General features: G+C 36.5%; 8 protein-coding genes across 8 annotated transcripts; 3 read left to right on the top strand and 5 right to left on the bottom strand.

The window, feature by feature from the left end:
• Positions 1 to 478: 478 nt before the first annotated feature.
• Positions 479 to 1,009, top strand: RNJ42_04755 (L-methionine (R)-S-oxide reductase; the record flags this gene model as incomplete). The annotated part of the gene is made up of 1 exon (XM_071054919.1): positions 479 to 1,009. One exon carries the CDS (start codon positions 479 to 481, stop codon positions 1,007 to 1,009), a length of 531 nt encoding a protein of 176 aa, XP_070909612.1.
• Positions 1,010 to 1,917: 908 nt separating this feature from the next.
• CSM3 (Csm3p) lies at positions 1,918 to 2,793 on the bottom strand (the record flags this gene model as incomplete). Its single annotated transcript, XM_071054918.1, has 1 exon — positions 1,918 to 2,793. One exon carries the CDS (start codon positions 2,791 to 2,793, stop codon positions 1,918 to 1,920), a length of 876 nt encoding a protein of 291 aa, XP_070909611.1.
• An 866-nt stretch (positions 2,794 to 3,659) lies between these two features.
• Positions 3,660 to 6,785, top strand: RNJ42_04753 (uncharacterized protein; the record flags this gene model as incomplete). The annotated part of the gene is made up of 1 exon (XM_071054917.1): positions 3,660 to 6,785. One exon carries the CDS (start codon positions 3,660 to 3,662, stop codon positions 6,783 to 6,785), a length of 3,126 nt encoding a protein of 1,041 aa, XP_070909610.1.
• A 506-nt stretch (positions 6,786 to 7,291) lies between these two features.
• IOC4 (Ioc4p) lies at positions 7,292 to 8,692 on the bottom strand (the record flags this gene model as incomplete). Its single annotated transcript, XM_071054916.1, has 1 exon — positions 7,292 to 8,692. One exon carries the CDS (start codon positions 8,690 to 8,692, stop codon positions 7,292 to 7,294), a length of 1,401 nt encoding a protein of 466 aa, XP_070909609.1.
• An 851-nt stretch (positions 8,693 to 9,543) lies between these two features.
• MCM1 (transcription factor MCM1) lies at positions 9,544 to 10,215 on the bottom strand (the record flags this gene model as incomplete). The annotated part of the gene is made up of 1 exon (XM_071054915.1): positions 9,544 to 10,215. One exon carries the CDS (start codon positions 10,213 to 10,215, stop codon positions 9,544 to 9,546), a length of 672 nt encoding a protein of 223 aa, XP_070909608.1.
• Positions 10,216 to 11,374: 1,159 nt separating this feature from the next.
• ARG80 (Arg80p) lies at positions 11,375 to 11,821 on the bottom strand (the record flags this gene model as incomplete). The annotated part of the gene is made up of 1 exon (XM_071054914.1): positions 11,375 to 11,821. One exon carries the CDS (start codon positions 11,819 to 11,821, stop codon positions 11,375 to 11,377), a length of 447 nt encoding a protein of 148 aa, XP_070909607.1.
• A 559-nt stretch (positions 11,822 to 12,380) lies between these two features.
• Positions 12,381 to 15,008, bottom strand: STB2 (Stb2p; the record flags this gene model as incomplete). Its single annotated transcript, XM_071054913.1, has 1 exon — positions 12,381 to 15,008. The coding sequence occupies one exon, from the start codon at positions 15,006 to 15,008 to the stop codon at positions 12,381 to 12,383; it is 2,628 nt and encodes an 875-aa protein (XP_070909606.1).
• A 1,012-nt stretch (positions 15,009 to 16,020) lies between these two features.
• STV1 (H(+)-transporting V0 sector ATPase subunit a) lies at positions 16,021 to 18,816 on the top strand (the record flags this gene model as incomplete). The annotated part of the gene is made up of 1 exon (XM_071054912.1): positions 16,021 to 18,816. The coding sequence occupies one exon, from the start codon at positions 16,021 to 16,023 to the stop codon at positions 18,814 to 18,816; it is 2,796 nt and encodes a 931-aa protein (XP_070909605.1).
• Positions 18,817 to 18,850: the final 34 nt, after the last annotated feature.

Genomic DNA, 18,850 nt, shown 5'->3' with positions numbered 1-18,850 from the left:
CATCCGCGTTCATTTTTGTGTATTTTTCTATCTCTGTCTGTTAAGCACTTGATCTCCACACCCCCTCCTAGATTTCTTTTTTGCTCCCCTTTTGAACCCACCCCTACACCGCTTAGTGAAGTTCATAACAAATAGATGAAGCGGTGGCTCAATGGTAGAGCTTTCGACTCCAGTTAAATCTCTGGGATTTCTCAGAATCACAACAATTGCAATCGAAGGGTTGCAGGTTCAATTCCTGTCCGTTTCATTCTATAATTTTTTTTGGTCCTGTGAATTTTTCTTTACACAGTTTGTTTTTAAATATATAGATTTTTTGAAGAGGCGATATTTTTGAGATGATGTAATTTTAAGAGTAATTTTACTTTTGTTGCTCATTTCAATTGTGGAACTGATAAAGAAACAGATAGAATTAGTTAAATCTTATCCAATAGGAATTAGCACGAAATCCCAATTCGAAATAATAGTATATAACAAAAAAATGGGCGAAGAAGGAAAACACCACGCTGATTACACGAATTTTAATACCACTGATAGAAAAGAAGCATTACAGCTACTAGTTGATTCATATGAAGCTTTAGCTCTCGATCAACGCAACTGGGTCTGTAACTTATCAAATGCTTCCTCTTTGCTATGGCACGCTTACAAGTCCATTAACGTGAACGTAAACTGGACTGGCTTCTATATCACCGTGCCCGAAAAGGAAGAAATGTTGTTGGGTCCATTTCAAGGTAAAGTAGCATGCCAGACTATCGAATTTGGTAAGGGGGTGTGTGGTGCTAGTGCAAGTACCCAAGAAACACAGGTTGTCGGAGATGTAGACAAGTTCCCTGGTCATATTGCCTGTGACGGAGAGACCAAAAGTGAAATTGTGGTTCCTATAGTTACCAAGGATAGAAAGACGCTGGGTGTTATCGACTTAGATTGTCTAGATTACAATGGCTTCTCTGACATAGACAAGCAGTATTTAGAAAAGCTTGCAGCACTTATAGTGGAAACTTGTGACTTCTAAACCAAAACGCTGCCATAAAAGTATTACTGATAGATATATAATATATTGTACGTACTATCTAATATAGATGTAATATTACTTTAAAAAGAAAGAAAAACTAATGCTCTGTTATTAATAGATTGATTGAAATAAAAAAGAGCAACATATGAAAAAGAAAGAAACACCATCATAATAATTCTTGAGAATGATAATAGAAAAAAGAAAGTTAAGATTACATTAAAAGAAAAAATTGAAGAAATTAAGCTGGTGTGGGTTTCCTTAATGGGTACGATTGATAAATTAGTCAATTGCCCATCACCCGTCCTTTCCGTAGGCGGTAGAGACTCCGGAATAAGACAAAAACATTATCCAGATTAAAACAGCATGGGATAGCAATTAAAAGAAAAAGAAAACAATCGTGATTAGTATTAACTATCACTTGCATAATTTCCATGAGGTAATGAATAAGTGATCTTTTTTGATGAAACACCCAGAAAATGACGTACTATTTTACGCGTCGCCTTTTCCTTATTCGAATATTATTCTACTGGGGTTCTTAAATAATAAACAGTCGTTAAAATGAATAGCAAGAGACTTCATTTTATCCACACACCTGCATAAACTCATAAAAGGGATCATCAAATAGTAAAGCAGCATTTATTTTTTTGTACTATTGCTAAGCTTTTAAATTAACTACTCAAAAGTTAATAAAAAAAGGAAAGGGTTATACAGATAACAGAAATTTTTCCATTACATAAAAATGGTGAAAAATATTCTAAATGATACAGACCAGATGAAGTAGAAAAGAAAGCTCCATATACATCTTATAGACTATTATAATAAATAGAATGTTAAATATCTATTTCTACATACTCACGTGATTACACAGGGTAATCCATCTTAAATCCAGGATCAAAACCCATTGTCCCTTAGAAACCCAATTCCTTCATTGCATTATATGCATCCTCATCTTCATCCATAGATTGGTCATCATTATCTTCCTCATTGTCCAGCTGTGATATTTTTTGTGTTGCAATATTATTCATTTCTTCCTCCATAGCGAGCAGTTCCTCTTCATCAAATCCTATATTGTCACGAGACTGGTCCACCATGGTTGAAGAGGATGGTGGTTCGCTAGACATTTTGTCCTTATTTGCGCCTCTACTTTGCTCAGGAACGGCGGTCGTATCAGTAGACGCTCTAGACGGCAGAACAGTCTCAGCATATATGTCATCATCTTCCTCTTCAAAGAGACGGGGCCCACCGGTTTTTTCTTCTGGCACTCTTGTGGAATGAATATCTTTGTTAGCACCATCATTTTGTGTACTGGTAACAGGGGCTTGTGAGCTGGACTGAGCTTCATTTGCTTCTAAAGGACCACCGCCAAATTGCGCTTCCATATCTCTTCTGAATATTTCCATCCTATAATTCCGTACTTCGATATCACTCTTCCCTAAACTGTTACAAAGTCTAACAAACTCTTTAAATCTTGCTTTTGGAAATAATTCATGTGCCCATAACTGATAGAATTGAACAATATTTGATAAGTTCTCATAAGTGGATTTTGATTTAGATATGCGAACTCGTTTTGGAGCATTCTTTGCAACATACGGGAGTCCTCTCGAACTCAGCAATTTCTCAGCAGTCAACCTGACCTGAGGTCTACGTTTCTTAGTATTCACAGCAGTGGGGTCATTAATTATCATCGTAGGATCAGAGGCATCCGTAGCCTGTGTAGTTTCTGAAGGTTGGGTGTTGAGTTCGTCAGCCCCAACTCCCAGCATCAACATATCCTCATCATCCATCTTATCCACTATGTTATTGTTCTAGACATCCTCCAACTAAAACCTTTAGCTATCAAAACTGTCTAATATATACAAATATATGTTCATCTCATCTATCACCATCTATTTATTACAGTATAGCCTTCACGCGACTTATTTATTACCCGGAATATTGAATTTTCTACCAAATTCTAATGTTACTCCATAAAACCGTTTTGTTCACCACCAGAGTTCACTACCATACAGAATTCAATATTCTATAACTGACCTTGTAGAATTGTTATTAATTTGAATAACAAGGAGTGTATTGCTAAGAATTTTAAGGACCTTTTCTCTGTCTCTGTTTCATATTCTCCAAAGAGAAACAATTATTTTGCATATATTCTGCTTTTCTAATATTCGATACTATAAAAACAACAAACTAGTGATAACCTTTCAGCAAACTTATAATATTTATATTCTTTTTGAGAATAATTAATAAAGGAATACTATTTAATAGGTGTAGTCACAGGTATTATAATTCCAGACGGAAATTAAGGAGATCGCAGCTATTTTTTTTTGCCATTTTTTTTTTCTTGCATTAGCTGTGATCTTAGTTCAAAAGGATAGCTATAACAGGTAATATAGGTTTAATTAAACGTCGTTAGGAGGGGAGCAAACAACTATATAGAATATAGAATTACTACCTAGTAATTTAGAAGATAACAAAAGCAATTGCGTTTTTTCTCCTTACTTTTTACTTGTTTTCTTTATTCTAATCTATAATTTAATTGGTAGTTAATAGGGAAGAAAAAAAATTTAGGGTTTTTACTCAAATCTGATAAACATTAACTCATTTTTTCTTTCATTATTTTTACTTTCATTTGTTTGACTTACCAATTATCTATATGTTCGGATCAAGATTTGGAAATTCTCAACCGTTTGGTTCAACTGCTAACGCAGGGGGAGCTTTTGGAGCTGCCGGTTCGAATGCTAATAATACTATGCAATCTGGTTTTAGTGGGTTTGGTGCAGCAAATACTAATAGTGGTAATGCATTCAGTGCTTCTCCAGCATTGAACTCTCCATTTGGTGCTAATCCACCCCAACAAGCTACAGGTAATAATGCTGGCTTGTTTGGTATGGCTAGTAATACTAATAATTCTGCCAATGCTACAGGAAACCCAAGTGGAACCTTATTTGGAATGAACAATAATAGTGCGGGTGGGGCCATGAGTATAGGTATGGGTGGTAATGCCAATTCAGGAACTGCAGTCAAACCTTTCCAGCCCGTGGAAGAGAAAGATCCTACCACTAACGTCATGAATGTATATCAAAGTATTACTTTTATGAATGAATATCGAAACTCTTCATTTGAAGAATTGAGGTTCCAAGACTATCAAGCAGGGAGGAAATTTGGAAACAGTACAGCTGCAGCAGGCAACACATTTGGTGCTCCTCAATCGGCGGGTTCCACTTTTGGAATGAATAACCAAAATACAAACAATGCCTTCCAATCGAATCCATTTGGACAAAAACCTGCTTCTGCAGGTGGTTTTGGGGGAACTTTGGGTAATAACAATGGTTTATTTGGATCCAATACAAACTCAGGAAATAATTTCGGGGGTGCCCAAAATCCTACAAATAATGCATTTGGTGCAACCAATAGCTCTGGCGGACTATTTGGTAATAACGCAGCTAATAATACATCAGGTGGAGGTCTTTTTGGTAACAAATTCGGAGCTAATAACACTAACGCTACAGGTCCTAGTAGTGGTTTATTTGGTCAATCACAACCTCAAGCATCACCTTTTGGATCCAGCAATACATTCAATAAGCCACCTGCACAGAGCGGTGGACTCTTTGGCCAAAGTAACACAGCTAATCCATTCAGTACCAACAGCTCCCAAGGTGCATTTGGACAAAACAATCAGCAACAAAGGCCTGGAGGCCTGTTTGGACAGAATAATCCTTCTGGCGCATTTGGCCAAAACAATCAACAACAAGGTCAAACTGGACTATTTGGGCAACAAAATAGCGCGAATAACAATAGTTTATTTGGTAACAAAACGCAAAGTGGAGGTTTATTTGGACAATCAAATGCTACCAGTGGATTCAACAGTACAGGTGGTCTATTTGGGCAAAATAATCAATCTACTCAACAAAGCGGAGGGCTTTTCGGTCAAAATAATCAAACGCAAGCTAATGGTTTGTTTGGTCAAAACAACCAAGCTCAACAGAATAATTTTAGCCAACCTGTGCAAGGTCAAAGCAGTGGCTTATTTGGACAAAATAATCAAACAAGTCAACAACAAGGGGGTCTATTTGGTAACAAACCGGCAGGAACATCAGGAGGATTATTCGCTGGAAATAATTCAAATCAAGGTGGGTTATTCGGACAAAACCAACCACAAACCCAACCTTCAACGGGACTATTTGGCCAAAGTAACCAGCAGCAGAATACATCTGGTGGTTTATTTGGGTCAAAACCTAGTACTGGATTCGGTGCCTCTAATTCCAATGGTGGACTCTTCGGAAATAATGCTCAAAGCTCGAATCAAACAGCTGGGGGTCTATTTGGAAACAAACCTCCCGGTTCTGGGTTTGGAACAAATAGCACAGCGTCTGGTGGAAGCATGTTTGGTAACAATACAAATACCGGTAATCAAACTGGCGGTTTATTTGGTGGTTCAAACCAGTCTACATTAGGTAATCAATCTGGTGGACTCTTTAGTAAACCAGCACAAGGATCATCATTTGGTTCTCAAAATTCTGGTGGGCTATTTGGATCGAAACCGGTAGGACAAACTACTGGTTCCAGTTTATTTGGAAATAACAACGCTAATAATAATAACAGTAATAATACGTCAACTGGTGGTTTATTTGGATCACAGCAACAGCCAAATTCTCAATCCTTATTGTCGAACCCAGCTGGCTCACTCAATAATGGCAATCTACAGCTGCAGCAACAAACCCAGGAGCAACAATTACTAATCTCCAATCCATATGGTACAAATGACTTGTTCTCAAAAGTTCAACAGACAACTCCACCTACTCAACTTAATATTAATATTCAAGTCAGTGCAACTAAGATAGAAGCAGATAACAAGAAGAAAACAGACTTGGTAACTGCATATAAACAAACACCAAAACCGTTATTCACAGCTAATGCAAAGCAAATATCTTCCCACAATTGGAATAAAGATAGCACTGAAATTACCATAGTGAAAGAACCATTGGATGTTAAAGTCTACTCTGATATTGATAATAGCTTCCAAAAAATTGGTAGCAAGTTTTTTGAACCTGATACAAACTTATTCAAGGCCATGATTAAGGCCAATGGAGCTGCAAAAAAACACCAACAAAAGTTGGAAAATCCTAGTAAAGACAACGAACTTACGAATAAGCCGTTGATTCCTGGTGACACAATTGCCATAGGCACAGGCACCTCTCAAAATATAATAGAAAATGTTGCGAATGCTACACCAAATATAAAGGAGAAGACACCGGCGGTGATATCAAAAATAACCCCCAATAATAATGGAAATGAAAAGGATAGTAGTTTAGCAAAGAAACTTAACGATATTTCTTACGTTGATGAGTATTATTATATCTCACCTTCTTTGGAAACATTGTGTACGTGTTCGCCTAGTGAATTAAGCAATGTAAGGAACTTAACTGTTGGCCACTCCAAATATGGTAAAGTTGAATTTTTAGAGCCTGTCAATTTAACAGGAACACCGCTCGGTTCTATATGTGGAGATCTTGTAATTTTCGAGCCTATGTCATTGCTACTGTATTCAAATACTACGGATAAACCTGCTTTTGGAGATGGCTTAAATGTTAAGGCGCGTGTATTCTGTTACGATTGCTACCCGCTAAATAAATCTACTAGAGAGCCCATAAAGGATCCTGACCACATTATTATGAAGAGGCATATTGAGAGATTAAAGAATACACCAAATACACAATTTGAATCTTTTGATCCACATTCAGGTACTTACGTTTTTACTGTTGATCATGCTTTAGCTTGATAGATTGTATCTTTATATATTATTATTGCATATCATTTTCATAATTTCTTCACACCTTACTATTTAAACACTTTTGATTTATAGTATAAGGCCAGGATAACACAAATAAAAGTCACTGAGATCCATATGGCTTTTCGGGGTTTTTGTTCAATAGGCCTGTAAATACCAATTGATATTCAATATATTATGTAGAACTTTCTTCAAAAATTCCAAAAAAAATAAAAATGCCATTTCCTAGAATCGAACCAGGGTTTCATCGGCCACAACGATGTGTACTAACCACTATACTAAAATGGCATTTAATTCTTTTTGTACGAAATTCTCTATTAGGTTTACTTATAGTCATTAAAGTTCCTCATTTAAAGCTCTAGACATGTTTTATTTTATCTGGATTACTTCAGTAATCCTCTATCTATCCCGCCTACATATTATTATCTGTACTACTACAATTGATTATACAAGATTATCCTTATATAACTACATTCTGCATAAATTACCATGTGTTTCTATATATCCTGATTAATATCAACATTTTTTTTCTCTTCCGTATCAGTTCTCTCTAGTTCTTTACGTTCTCTTTCTTCGATCTCTGCTTGCTCCTTTCCCTCAAGTTCTGCCAGTTCTCTTTCTTCAGTAGTTATCTGTTCCAAGGTTTTCCAGTTAACTTGGTCCGTGATAAAACGGCAACCATAAACAGATTGGAAGATAGATTGAAAATCCTCGAACAAATTCCACTCTACCAAAAAATCTTTAGCGAGATTAAACAGAATTCTGAAGTTCATAATCAATTGATTATTAGAGTTGAATACAGTAAGGTATTCTGATTTACTACCTTTAGTGTTTAGTGCAATATCGAATTCATCAATAATAACTTCGAGATCAGTTTTTATCGTTTTTTCATTTTTTGGTGTTTTTTCTGCCAGCTTAGATAATACAACCTCCAATAACTTATTTATAGCGCCTAATTTATCTTCAAGATCCAATCGCATCTCTGAGTGTTTTTCAAAATTTTTTTTAGATAATCTTTTAATAACGGAGCTCAGACCTTTGCCAATACTTAGATCTTGAGGGCCTAAACCCACAATCTGCCAATCTTCATCGTCCTCATACTTATATAGTTCTACTTCTGGTTTTTTGGTTTTTTTAGCTACAATAGCTTTCGGAGGGGCTTTCTTTTTAGCTTGATTAGTTTCTTTTCTGGCTCTCTTAACTCGTGGTTGAATTGGCTCCTCAATAGCTTCCACTTGATTATCATCGATTTCTTTTGTGGAAGAAACTTTTGATCGCGTGCGAGTTCTTCTTGCAGGTTTCGTATCCTCATCCTCTACCACATCTTTTTTCTGTCTTTGTCTGCTGGACGATCTTGTGGGTAAAAGCCTTGCAGATCTTCTGCTCCTTTTGGGACCATCAAATTCATCTTCGACGTATTCATCTTCATCTGGTTTTCCTTGTGATCCGTATTCAACAAAATCCCACACATCAGTAGCAGCTGACCCCTTGGATGCCATTTCATATGCAGGGATTAGCTTTTTATTTTTTCTACCAGGACTATTAAGAAATGCAACACATTCGTCTTTGCCTAACAAATGCATATCATTCGGTTTGACCCAAATATACGAGTCATCAAAGAAAAATTTTACACAGTATAATGCTTTCTGCTCCTTATTTTTTTTAAATTTCAGCACTTTAGAATAAATGATGTAGTCAGCAGGATCAAAATTATCTTCAAATTCATCATTCGACTCATTAACATCATCATCAGTACCTTCAATATCTTTACTGATTCGCGACCTCGTCTTCCATACATTTTCAGGTATTAACTCACGCGGTATTATCATTGCTGGCCATGGAGGGAACCCCTTTACCTTAGCAAGCACAATATCTGTGGGTTGATATATCTCTGTCATATTTTGTTGACTAGTTAATACTAAAGTATAATTTCCGTAGTTCTCAGTATCCCTTATACGCTAGAATTTTAAAATCAAAAGGCACACAATATAATAACTTTCTATCAATATATTTATAAAATAAACTTTTATGATTATAAGCTTAGGCCTCCTTTCTTTAACAACATATAGTGTCTTCGCATTGTTCTTTTTATTTATGATTTATCTATTGTTTAGTTGCCTAATTGATTTTTTTTTTCCCACCAAATTTTCGCCATTTTAACGAAAAAGCGATGCTAATGCCAGTCAATAACTGAAGTTAAAAAAACTGATTTTTTACATCAATTAAATTTATTTTGATAGTATTATATGGTACAGTATAAACAATTGTTTAGAATTTATCATAATATGTACAAATTATAAAAGTGGTACAGAAAGCAAGATCCAAGATTTGTTGCTTTTCTTTCGGTATTGTTTTCTTTTTTTTATAATAGTTTTTAGTATTTAGCTTGGAATATTATAATGAGTTAATATATATTAGCATTTATCTCTTGGATAAAGGGTTATGGTATAACGATGTAGTGTAGTGAGAAACAGAGAGTTTTGAAAAAGTAACAAAAATTGCTTTAACACAAGAAAAATAAAATTGATATCAATAACATATTTCTTTGTTTTTAGATTATAAACCATGCGTACTAATGTTCATGAAAATAAAATAGGAGTTTACTTTTTATAATAATTCCTTCTATTATGTTAGTGTTCTTATTACTCATTTCCCAATTCTCTCCTCATAGGTGAGAACTTTTTCATTTTTTTTTTAAAAAAAAAGTGCAATAGTTTTCATTATTGTACTAGTAATATCTTCGAAATTACTAACCATAATGAGCTTGTTGATCTTGGAAGTATTGCTGATAAACAGCATTTTGTTCTTCGTTTAAATATGGTGCTTGGTTGTATTGATTGGGTATCTTTCCGTGCTGTTGTTGTTGCTGCTGCTGTTGCTGCTGCTGTTGCTGCTGCTGCTGCTGGAAATGTATATGTGCAGCGTTTGGATCATCATGTTTCATTTCTGGGCCTCTTCCACCTGGAACCTGTCCGTGGAACTCAGCAGCACCTTCTGGTACAGATCCGTTCTGTTTGTTTTCCGGTTGAAACATTGGCTGTCCTTGTTGTTCTGGATCTTGATCCTGATGACCACCATTTGTATTCCCATCATCTTCATCATCGTCATCATCTTCTTCTTCATCATCGGGTGCATTCAGACACGCCTGGATCAAATTCCTCCCTTCTTGTTGTGTAACAATTGGTTCAAATTTAGGTGTACTAAAAGTGTACACCAGACCAGTCTCCGAAACAACCAATAATAAAACTTGTGTTCCTGTAAGAACAGAGAGTTCAAATGCCTTCTTCATAATACCATGTTTCCTCTTTGAAAACGTTACGTGTCGTCTGGTCTTATTTTCTATGAATTTGATCTCAATCTTCCTCCTCTCCTTCTGTCCAGGACCACCTGGGGTAGACGAATCATCATCTATACTAGACATTTAGTTCTATTATTTCTCTTAATTAGTACCTGCTAAATATTTGAAAGAAAAGTTAGAAAAAAAATTTTTTTTTCCCAATTTATATGTTATCTTATTCTTTCTTTTTATTAATTTTGTCTCCAATAATAATAACAACGTAAAAATTAACTTATAATAGTCTCTTATTCTTCTGCTTTGAATTAGTTTTATATCCTTTCACTGTAAGTTTACTTTTTTCTTTGTTTATCTTATTGGTTTTTTTTTATCGTAAAGATAATGGATATAGATAGATATTTTTCCTTTATTAAATAAAGAGACAATAACTATAACTTTCCAATTACTTGATTAGTAAGAAAAGGAAGATCAAAATTTAAAATTGTATTAAACAATACAAAAACAAAATAATCAGCCAAATAAAGAAGAAAAAAATTATAATTTACTATTGCTTAATCAAAAGAAAGCAACATTATTATCCTTTCTTTGCTCTAAATTTTTTTTTCTTTCCTTTCTCTCTTTCTTCCTTGTCTTTTGTCTTCCCGTTGTTATTGGGAAAATCGTCATCTCGCGACTCGACCCAAATGAAATGAAAGAAAAAAAAAAAAAAGAATATTTCAACAACGTTTGTACCGAAGAATTCTGTGCATCGGCCGTTGATCAGTAATATGGCCAATATGTCAGCATGCTAAACTAAAAATATGTCAGGTAAGTCAAGTAAGTAAGTAAAACAAAAAAAAAATCGGGCAAGCAGCATTTGCACTAAGGAAGGTAGGTAGAGAGAGGTGAGAGAAAAGAACGGGACCTGCACGGAAAAGGAGTGCATGAGTGCATTTTCCGGCAACAATAAAAGAAAACCAAAAAAAAAAATCAACGAAATAGACGGCTGCTGCGGGAATTGTTCCTCTTTTCCCTCACACTCCTCATCACCAAAAAAACAAAAAGGATATGTAAAACAAAGTACGCAGGAACAAACATTAACGGCCCGAACGTCTTGTTCCAACCTCTTTCCGCGACCTTTGTTCCAGCTCCCGGGAACGGTGCGCTCAACTTCTCTTTACTAAAAGTTCAAAACGGAGCACCAGATACGAACGTCATGTGATATGATCATGTGACATTGCATTTACGATCAAGTTCAGTTCTAGCTTTCACTGTTCATTCAATGTCTTCTTTTTATTTTTTATATTCATGGTTCTGAGTTTAAACATTTTCGTATTAGAGCTTTTCCTTCTTCATTCTCTATTACTGGCCTTAGTTTCGGTGTAGCAAATGAGTAGACGAGACCCTTTGGTGACATGATCAGGAGAAGGACGTTGGTTCCGGTCATCACAGAGAGCTCATATGCCTTCTTCATAATCCCATGTCTTCTCTTGGCGAACGTTACATGTCTCCTAGTTTTGTTTTCGATGTATCTGAGTGGACTCTTCCGTCTCTTCAGGTTGGCGGCTGTTGGTGTGCTAGCCTCTTCTTCCTCGTCATCGCTACCTTCATCATTACTGACCTCTTCCTTGAGTACAGAATCGTCTCCCAGGGCGGGATCCACTAACTTCATTGTGTTGGGATTGATAGTATCTTTATTTGTTCCTGAAACACCTGTCGCTACAGTGTCTTGTACATCTGTTTCAAACGACATTATTTAGATACAACAAAATTCAAAAAAATAAAGGCAATAACAATAAACTAATACCACTAAATTTTGTTATGCTATGTATTTAAATGGAACATATGCTTTAAAATGATAAAAAGAAAAAAGAAATAAGGGTATCTTTATACATATCTGAATACTGTACTGTTTCTATTTAGATCTCATTTTCCGATTCACACATTCTCTCCTTCTATAATATTAAAAACAAAAAAAAAAAGAATATTTTTCGGAAGAAAAACTGAACATAGAAAAAATGCGATTTCTGTGGATCGAACACAGGACCTCCAGATAACAAATTCGACCGAAGTTACAATTCTTCAGTCTGGCGCTCTCCCAACTGAGCTAAAACCGCATATTAAATTTGATGTCTGTTATATTTGGAACAGGGACCCAGTTCACAATAATCATTTATTGAGCTTTTTTTTTTTTTAATTACCAATAAAAAGAAACTCATACTATTCTAAGTTAGTATTTATTTCATTCAAATGATTATAATGCTAGAATATATAATATTTGTTTTTATCTTATGTATATTTCTTTTTTTGATTTATGTGTCAAGTTCTTCTTTTTGATGACAGTACCGACCGAACAGCCAGCTGATCCAGTCAGATAAGTCTTTCTTCAAATGCTCACAGAAGTCTTTGCTTATGATTTTGACACATACTGCTTCATAACAGACCATCCCTTTATATTTTTCTTGAACTAACTGGTCAAATTTCTCTTTGTCTTCAGGATCATTAATATCTAAGTTAATACCTTTCTTACTTAACTTCATAGATTTCCTTACATTAGTTAATTTCCGCTGGAACTGTTGTATCGAGTCTTCAACATCCCTAACACGTAAATCCAGAATTTTCACATCATATTTCAATTTAGAGCAAAGAGAGTTTAACTCTTTCATGTCCGTAACTAACATATGTTGTTTAGATTCTATAGTATCATATTTGTATTGGAAAGTACGAGCTGCATGGATGTACTTATGGAATAGATCACCAGATATTTTCATGATATCAGTATACTTTTCTTGTTCCTCCTGACATATATCCCTTCTCATGATACTATAATAGCCGTGGCGCATGTCTTCTTGAATAGACTCGCATTGAGTTTCCCTTTGGATCTTCCTTATGTCTCGGGCTATACGAACTACGGATGGGTCAAAGGGCAAAGTCCATCTTTCTAGTTGTTTTTGAATATCTGAAGTCGATGCACTTCTAAACAGAGCATTTGGGAAATCTAATTCATCTTCTGTAGGCATGTCAAACCAGATCTTCTTGAAGTCAGGACATGACCCTCTCCGGTGAAATTCTTTACGATAAACTTGATTTATTCCCAAACTTGTCTCGTAATGCACTTTATCATAATTACAGTACATCGACGATAAACTCACAGCAGACGGACCTTTACTCATAACATCATTCTCTTTGTCAAAACTGTCATTGTCGCTGAACCTACGTATGTCCGAGTGACCATCTTGACGGAGAGCTTCATCTATAATAGGAATATCAACCATATATCTGCCGAACATTTCATTAGTGCTTGATTTTGCTTTTTCCGTATCCTTGTTAATATTAAGCTCTTCATTAAGTTTTTTGAAATGTTCTTGTTCTTCCTTCAGCTCTGCTTCCGGATCACCGTGTTTATATTCGTATGCACAGAACTCTCTCCGACAGAGTTTGCTGTGTCCTCTCTTTCTGGGTCTACCTTTACCTTTCCATAACAACCCTAAAGATCCATAGTGGATATAACTAACCAATGTGTCCATGTCTGTGGTTAAAATATCATTCGATAATTCTACTACGTTACCTTTACCAGATATATCCTGAAATTTACACTTCACAGCTTTGGTGATTCTCTTAAATTCATTTTTCTCAAGTTTAGCTGCTGCATGAAACAGTCTTTGAACCGTAATTGCATCTAAACATCCTTCACTGGAATATTGAGAAATATTATATCTTCTTTGGAAACTGCTGATACCTTGTCGGAATTCGCACTCGTTAAACGGGTCCTTAGCTGGCATACAGTCAACCAAAATTAATTTGTAGTAGCAACTCAATACGAGACTTATAATACTAGCAGCAGTCGTTGGGCCCAATGTACCTTCATTTCTAGGCTTTTCTATGCCGTGATACAACCTTCCGAAAGTATACCACCATTGCTCGATAGAGGATTTGGTACCTTCGCACAATAAACCATCGATGATGTGTCTGTCTTTGCCTACTAAAAGGTCGAAGTATGATAGCGATATCTGTATCATTGTCACTAGTTCGACTACAGGAGAATAAAAGCCTGGTTTATAATTTTTGAAGCCGGGCCTTAGAATAGAGGATAAGTGTTTATTCTTATCACCCGAGTGGTAATGAGTCTTTGAAGAAAAATTCAAAAACAGCTCCTCTGGTAAAGTAGAGTCACTATTATTTCCCTGAATATTTGATTCCTGTGTGTGTCCATGGGGGATCTCTTCTTTTTTGCCATGGCCCGAAGGAGAGTGTTCCAAGTTCAAGGGCACCCGTGACATATCTCTCTCTGAGTCTTGTGGCTGCTGGTGACCTTGTTGTTCTAGAGTTATAACATCCCTGATGGGTATCTTAAACAACTGGGAGAATTTATTCAGCGCAGCACTTGTTGGAGGACTTAGTAGTAGAACCGACCTACCGGTACAGTGCAACTTCTTCAGATCAAAATTCGTCTTGAAGTGATGCCACACATTCCTCAGATCACCACACTCTACGTGTTGTAACAATAGCTTGGATGATATGGTGGATAAGTTCGTCACAAATATACAGCCTTTGTTCACAAACTTGGGCTGTGCAAACTTGGCTAACTCCTCATAGTATCTTCTGAAAGGCTTAGGCCACAAGTGTGGATCTTTATTCATAACCACTTTCACAGCGGTTATAATATCCTGCGTATTCCCCGTATATGAAGTGATTAAAGCACTCAACTTACGCTCCGCTATCCATTGCTCCACGATGTATATCTCAAACCCAGAAACTTTTATCTCCTCGTAGTTCAAGTCCTCACATGATTCTATACCCAAATTGTATAGCGCCCTGGCATCCGGAAATATAAAACTAGTCAGCTGTGGGCCCGCCATCAACGCCGCCTCCGTCGAAACATTCCGTTCGTCCTTCTTATTCATACGCAAAATATGATCACCATCCCATTTCTCCGACATTTATATTTATATTATTTAATTCTTTTTTTTTTTTTAATCTTTAAAATATTTTTCAGTCCTTGTTATATTGTAATATTTAAATGTTGTTATTTCTATGTCAAGTATAAGTAGTATATATTGTAATTCTTTGATGTTATTTAAACAAAGATATTTTAATAAATAAGAATCCTCCTTTTTAAATGCCCTCATCTCTCTTCATTATCAAAGAACTGAGAGAGAGAAAGAAAGAGAGTCAGTTAAAAAGAATTCTGCCCACTATCTATCATTGTCTAACTCTGCCTACGTCTCCTCTGTCCAGCACTGTCTCTCCCCGTTAAAACTGTTTCCCTCTGATCCCTCCCCGGACCATCTGATAAACCTCACTCTGCCCCTGGCCTCTGCACTCTTGTCTGTCCTGGCCTCTGCACTCTTGTCTGTCCTGGCCTTGGCCTCGGCCTCTCTGTTCCACTGCACAGCCCACATAACCACTTTTCCTTTCCCCACCGAAACACAAAGAGACAAAAAAAAAAAACCCCGCCTCCCTTCCGGGCTCCACCCCCACATAAAACAAAGGAACACTCCTACACCACACCATTCTCTCTAACGTTTCTCTTTTTTTCTTCTTCTCTCTCTCTTTCTTCCTTTCTCCGAAAATAAAAATATATTTCTTGTCTTGTCTTAGTCCATGTGATATTACGTATTGAGCTATATATATTGTAATCCGGGTAATATTAATATGCTCCTATACGACAGTATCATCTGATATTCGTAAAGGGATACGTGGGGAAATGTGTCCTTATATTTTTTTTCTCTCTCTTAAAATAGCCCAATAAAGGTGTTTTTCTCTCTCTCTCTCCATATTATCATACATTATCTTATGAAAACACTAGTATTTTTATATTCGTCATATAATTAACTCTGAAATTTGATTTGCTACTATTTCACTATAATCTTTGTTTCTTCACCCCTCGAAACTGAAAATAAATCAATTACAGCAAGGGTTTTACCAAAAAATAAAAAATATAAAAAAAGGATGAAGGAAGAGGCTATCTATAGGTCTGCGGATATGACCTATGTACAGCTGTATATCCCAGTGGAAATAGTGAGAGAAGTGGTGTGCTTGCTGGGAAAACTAGGTAATATCATGTTTAGAGATTTGAACAGTGATTTATCCGCGTTTCAAAGAGGTTATGTGGCTAGATTGAGAAGGCTGGAAGATGTGGGGCGTTCGGTAGAGTACATGAGACGTGTCGCCGATAAACATTACGAGGAGACCTCGAGATACATGCCACAACTGTTCGATGACGAAGATGAGGAAGAACAAGAAAATGAACTTGTGGATATGGATATGGAGTCGAATATGGGTGCAGATGAGACACACAGAGCTTCTCGAAATGCTCAAGGGATCGATTCCCCGATGATGTCACACGGTTCTACTCAATCAGATGCGCACAGAAACCTGAACCTACATAACTTAACCTCGCCATCAAAGCGCGTTAATCCTCACGCGTTATTCCCACAATTGCTTAGAAGCCTTGAGCTCCACTCAATGGACACAATTAATGATATCATCCATGAAATAACTGAATTCGAATCTCGTGTGAAACAATTGGACGACTCCCTGGCTTCACTGAAGTCTAAACTCAATGCGCTGATCGAAAAGAGACACATCGTCTTCGAATGCTCGCGATTCATCAAATTCAACCCTGGTATCCTCGGGCGTGTGTCCAGACAGGAATCCAATAATCATGGTAATGCAAGCGTCGATTTGGATGTAACAGATTTCGCAGCCCTTCCCGATGATATCAGCGAGAACATGAGTGATCTGTCCTTTGATATCGATAATGAAGAAGATGCCACACACAACAACGACGACGATGACTTGATCATGTTGGAACAGGGTTTCCACAACAAATTTATGGTTGCGGGTGCAATCAGAAGAGACAGGATTGAAGTACTAAACAGAATTTTGTGGCGTTTATTACGTGGTAACCTGTTCTTCCAGAATTTCCCAATCGAGAGCCCTATTATGGAAAATGAAGAACGAGTTGAAAAGGACTGTTTCTTAATTTTCACTCATGGTGATACTCTTTCAGCGAAGATAAAACGTGTGGTTGACTCTCTAGACGGCACTATGATATCTTTAGACCAAGTCTCCCAACAAACTATTCAGGAGTTGAATGATAAAATTGATGATCTACACCAAGTCATCGAGAGCACTGAACGTACTTTGCATACAGAACTGCTGCTCATTAATGATCAACTACCCGTATGGCATGCGATGGTAAGAAGAGAAACATATATATACGCGACGCTAAATCTCTTCAGACAAGAATCACAAGGTCTTGTTTCCGAAGGTTGGATCCCATCAAGTGATTTACAATCGTTAAAAGACACTTTAAAGGATTATAGTGATTCGATTGGTTCAGAGTACACAACTGTGGTCAGTGTTGTTATCACTAATAGGTCGCCTCCAACATTTCATAGGACAAATAAATTCACCCAAGCTTTCCAGTCTATTGTGGATGCCTATGGTATAGCCACTTATAAAGAAATTAATCCTGGTCTGGCAACTGTAGTTACATTCCCATTCATGTTTGCTATCATGTTTGGTGATGCTGGTCACGGTTTTATCGTGTTGCTCATTGCCCTGTACTTGGTCATGAATGAACGTAAATTTGATAATATGAAAAGAGAAGAAATGTTTGATATGGCTTACACTGGTAGATATGTGTTACTACTTATGGGTGCCTATTCGATCTATACCGGTTTCATGTACAATGATATCTTCTCAAGATCTATGACTTTATTCTCCTCCGGTTGGGAATGGCCCTCAACGTTTAAAAAGGGTGAGTCAATAGAAGCTAAAAAGGTTGGTACTTATCCATTTGGTCTCGATTGGTCATGGCACGGAACTGAAAATAATCTGATATTTACAAATTCCTATAAAATGAAACTCTCGATCTTAATGGGTTTCATACATATGTCTTATTCTTACATGTTCTCCTATATTAACTATAGGCATAAGAAATCTAGAGTTGACATTATAGGTAACTTTATACCAGGTTTGATCTTCATGCAATCCATATTTGGATATCTTTCTTGGGCAATCGTTTTTAAGTGGTCAAAGGACTGGATAAAAGATGGCAAGCCTGCACCAGGTCTTTTAGATATGTTAATCAATATGTTCTTATCCCCTGGAACTATTACTGATCAACTTTATCCTGGTCAGGCAGTTTTACAAACAATATTATTGTTGGCAGCATTAGTTTGCGTGCCTTGGTTATTACTCTATAAACCCCTAACTCTAAGAAAACAGAATGCCAATGGTGAAATAGAATATGGTAATTTACATCAACCAAGCGATGATGAAGTACTTCACTCTGAATCACTAATGGACAATGAAGTTATAATAACTGATTTTGATACTGACGACAACGTGTCACATCAATTTAATTTTGGCGATGTCATGATCCACCAAGTTATACATACCATTGAATTCTGTCTAAACTGTATTTCTCATACTGCATCGTACTTGCGTTTATGGGCTCTGTCCCTGGCACACGCTCAACTTTCAACGGTTTTGTGGAATATGACTATTGCGAACTCTTTTTCTTCCAAAAACTCAGGCTCTCCTCTTGCAGTTTGTACAGTTGTATTTTTATTCGCATTCTGGTTTGTTCTTACAGTCGCCGTTCTTGTTTTAATGGAGGGTACTTCTGCAATGCTACATGCTTTACGTTTACATTGGGTTGAAGCTATGTCAAAATTCTTTGAAGGTGATGGTTATCCATATGAGCCATTTTCTTTCGACCTTCTGTCAGAGTAGTTGTCAATTCTTGGGTATCTCTTGGCTCAGGTAA

This window comes from Nakaseomyces bracarensis (genome assembly GCF_045282275.1).
Source record: "Nakaseomyces bracarensis strain CBM3 chromosome Unknown Scaff13_0, whole genome shotgun sequence".
NCBI lineage: Eukaryota > Fungi > Ascomycota > Saccharomycetes > Saccharomycetales > Saccharomycetaceae > Nakaseomyces > Nakaseomyces bracarensis.
This window is presented reverse-complemented; position numbering and strand designations above follow the sequence as displayed.